This window comes from Sapajus apella, unplaced genomic scaffold, assembly GCF_009761245.1.
Source record: "Sapajus apella isolate SASKATOON/1434 unplaced genomic scaffold, GSC_monkey_1.0 scaffold122, whole genome shotgun sequence".
Taxonomy (NCBI): Eukaryota; Metazoa; Chordata; class Mammalia; order Primates; family Cebidae; genus Sapajus; species Sapajus apella.
In genome coordinates, this window is record NW_022437062.1 from 343,699 (window position 1) to 352,615 (window position 8,917).

The 8,917-nt window shown below is 50.9% G+C and overlaps 1 protein-coding gene across 5 annotated transcripts in view; it reads right to left on the bottom strand.

The window, feature by feature from the left end:
* IVD (isovaleryl-CoA dehydrogenase) overlaps nucleotides 1-8,917 on the bottom strand; it is a 32,785-nt gene extending 23,868 nt beyond the window's left edge. For all 5 annotated transcript variants that reach the window (XM_032261148.1, XM_032261147.1, XM_032261145.1 and 2 more), the window contains exons 1-7: nucleotides 8,660-8,917; nucleotides 6,563-6,652; nucleotides 6,327-6,378; nucleotides 2,872-3,041; nucleotides 2,026-2,119; nucleotides 1,693-1,829; nucleotides 16-112 (exon numbers count right to left, since the gene is read on the bottom strand). In XM_032261148.1, the coding sequence (XP_032117039.1) occupies nucleotides 16-112; nucleotides 1,693-1,829; nucleotides 2,026-2,119; nucleotides 2,872-3,041; nucleotides 6,327-6,378; nucleotides 6,563-6,652; nucleotides 8,660-8,803 (784 nt within the window). In that variant the 5' untranslated portion in view covers nucleotides 8,804-8,917. The remainder of the gene's footprint in view (nucleotides 1-15; nucleotides 113-1,692; nucleotides 1,830-2,025; nucleotides 2,120-2,871; nucleotides 3,042-6,326; nucleotides 6,379-6,562; nucleotides 6,653-8,659) is intronic.

The following is an 8,917-nucleotide window of genomic DNA, read 5'->3' on the forward strand; positions in this document are numbered from 1 at the left end:
CTCGGTGCCACTTACCAGGAACCTTGCAGTCTTCAAAGATGAGCTCACAGGTGTTAGAGCCCCTCATCCCCAGCTTGTCCAGCTTCTTAGAGGTACTAAAGCCAGGCATACCCTTTACAGGAAACAAAGAGTGGTCCTGGTTACAGATTAGCCCCAAGGGGGCCTGGTAAAGTAAAGAACCTCTGGGGAGAAGGCACCCACCTTCCTATCATGTCCCTGTACCTGCATGGCATGGCAGCATCCCAGTCCCACGCCCCCCCCAGGACCTTCCGGTTCTACTAACACCCCAGACTGATCCCAGCCTCCTCTGCTGCTAGCTTGCGTTCTCCCCAGTTCTCACGGGGACAGTTCTTTCTCAATCATATGCTCAATTCCCTGAGCCCTCCTGACCCCACTGGGCCTTGTTTCCCTCCCCCAGGGGACATTATTTTCAAGACACTCTCACCAGCCCAGTCAATTCCCTTATCTTCTGTTGTTCTCCTGTCTGTACCCAAAGGGATCCCACCGGGGCTGAACTGAATCACGTCTGTGCTTTGACCTGGACTACTGGGTTGCAGCGTGTTGGCGCCCAGCAGAGTACTGGCACACACTGCCCTTCACCTGTAATGAGGGTACCCTTCACCCTGTAATGTAGGCAGCGTTATGCAACCTTGAGATTTCCAACTTTGGCCGGGCACGGTGGCTCACATCTGTAATCCTGGCACTTTGGGAGGCCGAGGCACTACTGAAAATACAAAAGATTAGCTGGGTATGGTGGCGGGTGACTGTAATCCCAGCTACTTGGGAGGCTGAGGCAGGAGAATTGCATAAACCTGGGAGGCAGAGGTTGCAGTGAGCCAAGATTTCACCATTGTACTCCAGCCCCGGTGACAGTTCGAGACTTCGATTCAAAAAAGAAAAAAAAAAGAAATTTCCAATCTCAGCCAGGTCCCTACTGCTGCAACCCTAGACAGCTACTCTCCCCCCCTCTCTATGGAGGGTACCACAGGCCTTTACAATATTTTCTCAAGAAACTCTCTGCCAGCTCCCCCACCCCCGTGACCCCAGCCTTCTCAGGGCCCCGGCTTCCTCCTCCTGATTGTTAGGCAGGTGGTGCCCGCACCATCACCTGTAAACCCATCCTTATCTCTCCTGCTCCTGCTTACCATTGTGTTCTGTGAACTCTTTCCCACACATCTCAATTCTTACCTCCGTTTTCCTTTTTCTTTCCTTTTTTTTCTCCTTCTGACAAAAGATTTGCCGTTTTTTATTCCTAAAAACAAACCCAAACTCCCAACTTCTCCTCTGAACTCCTGCTGTGCTTCCTTCCCACTTTTGCTGTCAAGGCTGCCGAAGATGCAGTCTCCGCTTGCATCCCCCGCACACCTGTCTCCCGTGGCCACGCTCACCAGGTCCACCAGTGGTACCCTGACTGTCACATCCTGACCTCCTTTCAGTCCTCCCCTTCCTATACCTCTCTGTGTGGCCTGGCGCTGAGGATGGCTCCACTGTCTTCAGAAGTGAGCCATCTGCCCTGGACTCCCTGGACTTTTTGGTCACCCTCCTTACAGTCTGCTCTCTGCCTCACCCCATCTCTGGGGACCTTGCAGAACACACAACATTGATCGCATTTGAGATCAGTGGAAGGGGCCATCTCTGGTACCACTGTCAAGAGGCAGAAGCCTCCCTGGCCCTGCACCCACCTGTACTCACCTTCTCCACAATGAAGGCCGTGATGCCCCGAGAAGCCGGCACAGCAGCCAGATCTGTTTTGGCATAGACAATCAGGACGTCAGCATCAGGGCCATTAGTGATCCAGAACTTGTTGCCATTCAGGATGTAGTGATCTCCTAAGGGCAGGAAGTTGGCTATTTGCTCAAGCCATCTTGGCCTGTCTCAGTCAGGCCATAGACCTTCTGTTGCACAAGAAGCTGTCCAGCTCTGAAAAGTTCTGGAAACCCAGCAGGGACCACCCCAGTTGTTGCTCCCACGCCCTGATGTCTGTACCTCTGCCCATTTTGGCTCCCAAGTCAAGAGTGACCTTACCTTTCTTTTCTGCTTTGAGCTTCATAGAGACAACGTCAGAGCCTGCATTGGGCTCACTCATGGCCAGGGCTCCAATGTACTCACCACTGATCAGCTACAAGGAAAACCCCCAACAGACCTTGTTACAACCTTGGAGTACCCTAGAGCAGCTCACTGATACTGCTTCTTCCTGCCCACATTACACCCCTTCAAACTTCTCTCTCAGACCAAGGTATCAGTAAAGTCCTAGAATCTCTTCCAAGAAGCCTGATGACAAGGCTGAAATACTCTCCTTTTTCCATTCCCTTTGCAAAGGAAGTTAGTCCTACTCTTCCATTTCTGTGTCCAATGTAAGAGTTCTGGTCCTATTTTTAATATTTTTGGCTCAAGTATTTTTTTTTTTTTTTTTATGAGACGGAGGTTCTCTTCTTTTTCCCAGGCTGGGGGGGAATGGCGCGATCTCGGCTCACCGCAACCTCCACCTCCTGGGTTTAGGCAATTCTCCTGCCTCAACCTCCTGAGTAGCTGGGATTACAGGCACGCGCCACCATGCCCAGCTAATGTTTTTTTTTTTTTTTTTTCTTAGTAGAGATGGGGTTTCACCATGTTGACCAGGATGGTCTCGATCTCTTGACCTCGTGATCCACCCGCCTCGGCCTCCCAAAGTGCTGGGATTACAGGCTTGAGCCACCGCGCCCGGCGGCTCAAGTATTTTAAAGCAATCCATGGCTCCTTCCTAACCACATTTGGTTCATGGCAGCATGCTACAGAAAGCAGGTCTGACTGGCCCCCACCAAGGGGAGAGGGTGTCTTCCAGCTGGCGGTTATACTGTGAGATTAGCATGTATTTAATTTCCATTTCCTCACCTTGGGAAGATACTTCTCTTTCTGGGCCTCATTCCCATTGCGCACAAGCTGATTGATGCAAAGGTTGGAGTGGGCACCGTAACTGAGCCCCACTGCTCCAGACGCTCGGGATATCTCCTCCATCACCAGCACATGCTCCAGGTAGCCCAGGCCAGAGCCGCCATAATGAACTGGGAGTGGTGTGGTAAAAAGGAGTGGAAAAGGCAGCCCAGATTAAATCGGGACATTTGTAAGAATCTTACATGTGTTGGTAGAAGGGAAACACCTTGTAGCATCTATTCCAAATTCCACTAGCAACATGAATAGGCTGATGGCACGAACCTGCTTACATGCTCATTGGACTGGTTTTCCCTGCTGCTGCTGGTAGGCTGAGGGGTGGTTCAGAAGGCAATCATTGCAACTCTTGCTTTATCCCAGAGAGAACTCTTGATGTAGATACATGAGCAACTTGAGCACCCACTACTCACAAAGTTACAGAAATGCAGAGGCAGATGAATAAATGAAGAAAGAGGGCCTGGAGTTTAACAGAGGAAAAACAAAGGCATCGGGGTGGGGGTGGTGTCCAAAGCAGCAGGAACAGATAATACAAAGCCAGAGGATGTGATGTGTGTGCAAAAGGCTAAGGAAGGTGAGATTTTTTTTTTTTGAGATGGAATTTCGCTCTGTTGCCCAGGCTGGAGTGCAATGGCAGTCTTGGCTCACTGCAACCTCTGCCTCCTGGGTTTAAGTGATTCTCCTGCCTCAGCCTCCCAAATAGCTGGGATTACAGGCACCTCTACCACGCCTGGCTAATTTTTGTATTTTTAGTAGAGATGGTGTTTCACCATGTTGGCCAGGCTGGTCTCGAATTCCTGACCTCGTTATCCGCCCACCTCGAACTCCCAAAGTTCTGGGATTACAGGTGTGAGCCACCACGCCCAGCCAGGAAGGTGAGATTTTATAGCACAGGGCTGAACCCAAAGAAGCAGGACTGGTAACAGGACAGGAGAGCCACAGCCTCAGGGAAAATCCGAAGGTGGACTGTGCAGCAGACGGCAGATGAGATGCTGGCAGAGAATTTAAGAATTCCTCATAAAATATGCGGGTTTTCCTTGGCAGCACATCCAAACTCAAAGTGGCTGGGTCACCTGATACCACCCCCAACCCTGCTGATTGGGTCAAGCCTAGCAAGGTCCTATGCACCTGTTCACTCTGACCAAGAAGTCAGGCTGGTCCTAGACTCTAAGGAAAGCTTGACCTGCCCCTACAACTGCAGGAAGGAAAGCCTGAAGGCAGGTGACATTAGAAACAGCCACCAGGACACCATGCAGAAACCAGAACTCACATTGGCTTTCTTTTTCAGGTTCCCCCTTGAGTTTTCATCTGATTTCTTTTCTTTTTTTTTTTTTTTTTTCAGGGGGACTGTCACTCTCTTGCCAGGCTGGGGTACAATCATGGCTCACTGCAGCCTTGAACTCCTGGGCTCAAGTGATCCTCCTGCCTTGGCGTCTGGAGTTGCTGGGATTATAGGAGCCCACTACCATACCCGGCCATTTTCATCTGATTTCTAACTGCCTCTTTCTTCCATAAAATACAGTCTGATTCAGAAGTATACTGTCTGCAGGGAGTGGGGCGCATGAACCCCCAAAACACAATAGAAGAGTCTTGCTTAGGAGTGCCCAGCAGCCTTTCCCCCAACACTTTTACATTAAGAAGGTCTCAATCTTTATGTGTTTTCATTTTATCATCATCTATGATGAAACTTTCTAGGAAGTTAAGGAGAATTATATTTATTGGGTTCCACTCCTACTATCATGCCCAGGGTGAATACAGGCCCAAGCAGGGTGGGCTTTCTCTCTTTTTATTTTTTTGAGATGGAGACTTGCTCTGTTGCCCAGGCTGGAGTGCAGTGGCGCAATCTTGGCTAACTGCAACCTCTGCCTCCCAGGTTCAAGCAATCCTCCTGACTCAGCCTTTCAAGTAGCTGGGATTACAGGTGCTTGCCATCATGCTCGGCTAATTTTTTGTATTTTTAGTAGAGCCGGGGTTTCACTGTGTTAGCCAGGATGGTCTCCATCTCATGACCTCATGATCCACCCACCTCGGCCTCCCAAAGTGCTGGGATTTTAGGCGTGAGCCACCACACTCGGCCCACAGGGTGGACTTTCTAAGCTTTGGCTAGTGAGGCCACAGGCTCATCTCTTTACTGTGTACCTCAAGCCAGGCTGGGCCCCTTTCAGATTCAAACTAGATATTCAAACTAGAGGCTGCCAGTTCCCTGCCTTCTCCCTCCAGAGAGCCTATTAAACACATCACCTGACCACCTCACCTGGAAGCCTAGACAGACATCTCTCTCCCCTGCCCACCCCTCTCCCCCTCCCCCTGCCATCTGCTCCCAAATGAGCTCTAACCTGTGGGCAGAAGAGGACACAGGCAATCCCCACAGGGACACACCTGCCCAAGTGTTCCTGCCTAGAAGCCACTGGTAGGGCGGAGCTTATAGGGATTAGGGGAGGCAGTGAGGCTGAGGTACTATGAAGACAATCACTTGATCCAGAGTTCTGTTTTCTTTTTTTTTGAGACAGGGTTTTGCTCTGTTGCCAGGCTGGAGTAGAATGGCTGGATCTTGGCTCATTGCAACTGCCGCCTCCTGAGTTCAAGCGATTCTCCTGCCTCAGCCTCCCGAGTAGCTGGGACTACAGGGGCCTGCCACCACGCCCAGCTAATTTTTATATTTTTAATGGAGACGGGGTTCACCACGTTGGCCAGGCTGGTCTTGAACTCCTGACCTCGTGATCCACCTGCCTCAGCCTCCCCAAAGTGCTGGGATTACCGGCATGAGCCACCACACCCAGCCTGATCCAGAGTTTTCTAAACTTCCCAAATCACCTGGGGGAACCTATTAAGTATGTAGAGTTCAAGAGTTGGACTGATCCTGATCCAAGTGAGCCACACTAACCTAATTAATCTCTCTGCCTTCTCCACATCACTGTCTAATGAAATAGAAGAGTGTCCTCTTCTCTGGGCTGACAGTTAATGGGTGCTTTCACAGGTCCAAAGGAGGCCGTTCTGGGTTTTTTTTTTTTTTGGAGATGGAATCTTGCTCTGTCAACCAGGCTGGAGTGCAGTGGTGCGACCTTGGCTCACCACAACCTCCGCCTCTGAGATTCAAGCAACTCTCCTGTCTCAGCCTCCCTAACAGCTGGGATCACAGGGGCCTGCAACCACAACCCAGCTAATTTTTGTATCATTTAGTAGAGACGGGGTTTCACCATGTTGGCCAGGCTGCTCTCGAACTTCTGACTTCAGGTGATCCACCCACGTCGGCCTCCCAAAGTGCTGGGATTACAGGCATGAGCTGCCACCAACCCAGTTCTGGGTTTAAGCACAATCTTTCCTTTCCCTACCTGCTTCTTTTGGGAACTGTCTTAAAGGGCACATAAGAAAATTTCTCTTTAGGGAGACACTATACTCACCGGGAGCTGTGATGCCCAATACGCCCAGGTTCCCCAGCTGCTTCCAAAACTCCTGCCAACAGAATGGAGTGGAGTGGAATGAGTGTTGAGGGGAAGGCAGACAGTCACATGTGGCTGGAACAATGGGACCCAAACACTTCAGAGAGAGGGGCTGCATTCTTAGGGAGGCTTCATTTACCACAAAACAACTCAGCCCCACTCCCAGACTGCCCCCCTGCCCAGGCCTCCCAACTCACTCGCAGGTTCTTGAACTCATTGCTGCGATCAATCTCCTGGGCCTTGGGGGCCAGGTGCTCCTGAAGGAACTTAGCCATGGTCTGACGAAGCTAACAGGAGAGAGGTAAACAGATACCACTGTGGACAGCACCTCCACTACCAAGGGCGCATTCAGGAGAAAAGGCCACAGTAACTTCACCAAACAGCATAGGACTGAAACTGAGAGGCCTCAGTACTTTATGCCTCCTCAGAGATCATCTTCACCCCTCTTTCTTAAGGTCTTTGGCCTAGAGAGCTTGATGGTACTTTTTAAAACATCACTCCCCTACATAAAAATCAATCTGGCTGGGCACAGTGGCTCACACCTGTAATCCCAGCACTCTGGAAGGCCGCGGTGGATGGATCACCTGAGGTCGGGAGTTGGAGAACAGCCTGACCAACAAAGAGAAACCCCCTCTCTACTAAAAATACAAAATTAGCCAGGTGTGGTGGCTGTAATCCCAGCTACTTGGGAGGCTGAGGCAGAAGAATTGCTTGAACATGGGAGGTGGAGGTTGTAGTGAACCGAGACAGCGCCACTGCACTATAGCCTGGGCAACGGGAATAAAACTCCATCACCGAAATAATAATAATAATAATAATAATAATCAGGCCAGGCAAGGTGGCTCACGCCTGTAATCCGAGCACTTTGGGAGGCTGAGGTGGGTGGATCACAAGGTCAGGAGTTCAAGACCAGTGTGGATAATATAGTGAAATCCCATCTCTACTAAAAATGCAAAAATTAGCCAGGCATGGTGGTGCATGCCTGTAGTCCCAGCTACTCGGGAGGCTGAGGCAGGAGAATCGCTTGAACCTGGGAGGTGAAGGTTGCAGTGAGCCAAGATAGCACCACTGCACTCCAGCCTGGGCAACAAGCAAGACTCCATCTCAAAAAAAAAAAAAAAAAAAAAAAAAAAAAAGAACAATTAAAAAAAAATAATTTTACTAGTTTGCACTGTACCAATGAAACAGAAGCTCCTCAACCAGGCCTGCAAGGCCCTGCAGGAGCTGACCCCAGCTGACCCTCCCACCTCCCACCAGCTGTGCTCTAGCTGCACTCCAGGCAGCCTCCAGATCCACAGGTGTCAGGCTCTTTCAAGGCCCTGAACCTTTGACTAAAAGGGACTGAATACTCAAGATTACAAACTCCTCTTGGCACGAAAGTTTGAGAATAGGGATTGAACCCTTTCTGCCTGAGGTGGTTCATGGAAGCTCTGAAACATAAACTGTGAAGTTGCTGAAAGACTCTTAGTTCCACCGACTAAATCCAGCCTCCAAGTGAAGCCTCAGGAAGGAATCTGGTTCCGCTAGATTTCTAACTTCTCTTCTACTTTTTATGAGATGGGGGTCTGGCTACGTTGTTCAGGCTGATCTGAAACCCCTGAGCTCAAACAATCCTTCCTCCTCGGTCTTCCAAAGCGCTAGGATTACAGGCTTACAGGCGTGAGCCATGGCACCTGCCCTCTAACTACTTCTTTCAAGTACTTGTTGAACTTTGACCCAATGGCTTGAAGAGCGACAGGAGAGCTCACTGTGGCTTTTTTTTTTTTTTTTTTGAGACGGAGTTTCACTCATGTTACCCAGGCTGGAGTGCAATGGCGCAATCTCGGCTCACGGCAACCTCCGCCTCCTGGGTTCAGGCAATTCTCCTGCCTCAGCCTCCTGAGTAGCTGGGATTACAGGCACGCACCACCATGTGTGGCTTTTTAAATGAAACCCTCAAGGTGTTTATACAAAAAAAAAGACTCCCTGGTGATTACGAGGATCACCCAGGTGTGAGACGCATACCTCAGTGTTCAGGGGTAAGTGTGCTACTATATACAGGTTGAGGACCCTTGTGCCACAAGCGGTAGCCTGGCCAATCACCCGCCAAAACGCCATCATGCTCTCAGGAGCTCTCCCAGCCTCGACTCCTCTCTACTTCCAGCAGTCCTGCCTTGCGGTCGCAAATCTTCACTCCACAGAGGCTCCGGAGGCCCCGCGTCCTGCCCCCGAGCTAGCGCTCCCAATCGCCCACAGGCAAAAAGGCCACAGCTGGAAGGAGGCCCTGGGGCCAGGAAGGGGGTCAGTGTCCTCACCTGCTTCTGCTCCTCGCTTAGCCCGTTGATTGTATCGTCTACAGGCAAAAGCGAGTGGGCCCGCTGGGAAACGAAGCCGGCAAGCGGCGGCGACAGCCTCCATCTCGCCACATGCCGCCGCAGCAGCCGAGTCGCAGACGCCATCTCATCCCTGTACCAGGAACGAGAGCTACAACTGAGCCGGCTCTTCCAGCTCCACCAATCCAGGCTTCGCCTCCCCGCTAACCGGCGAGGGGGTGGGTCTGTAGCAGCTAATCA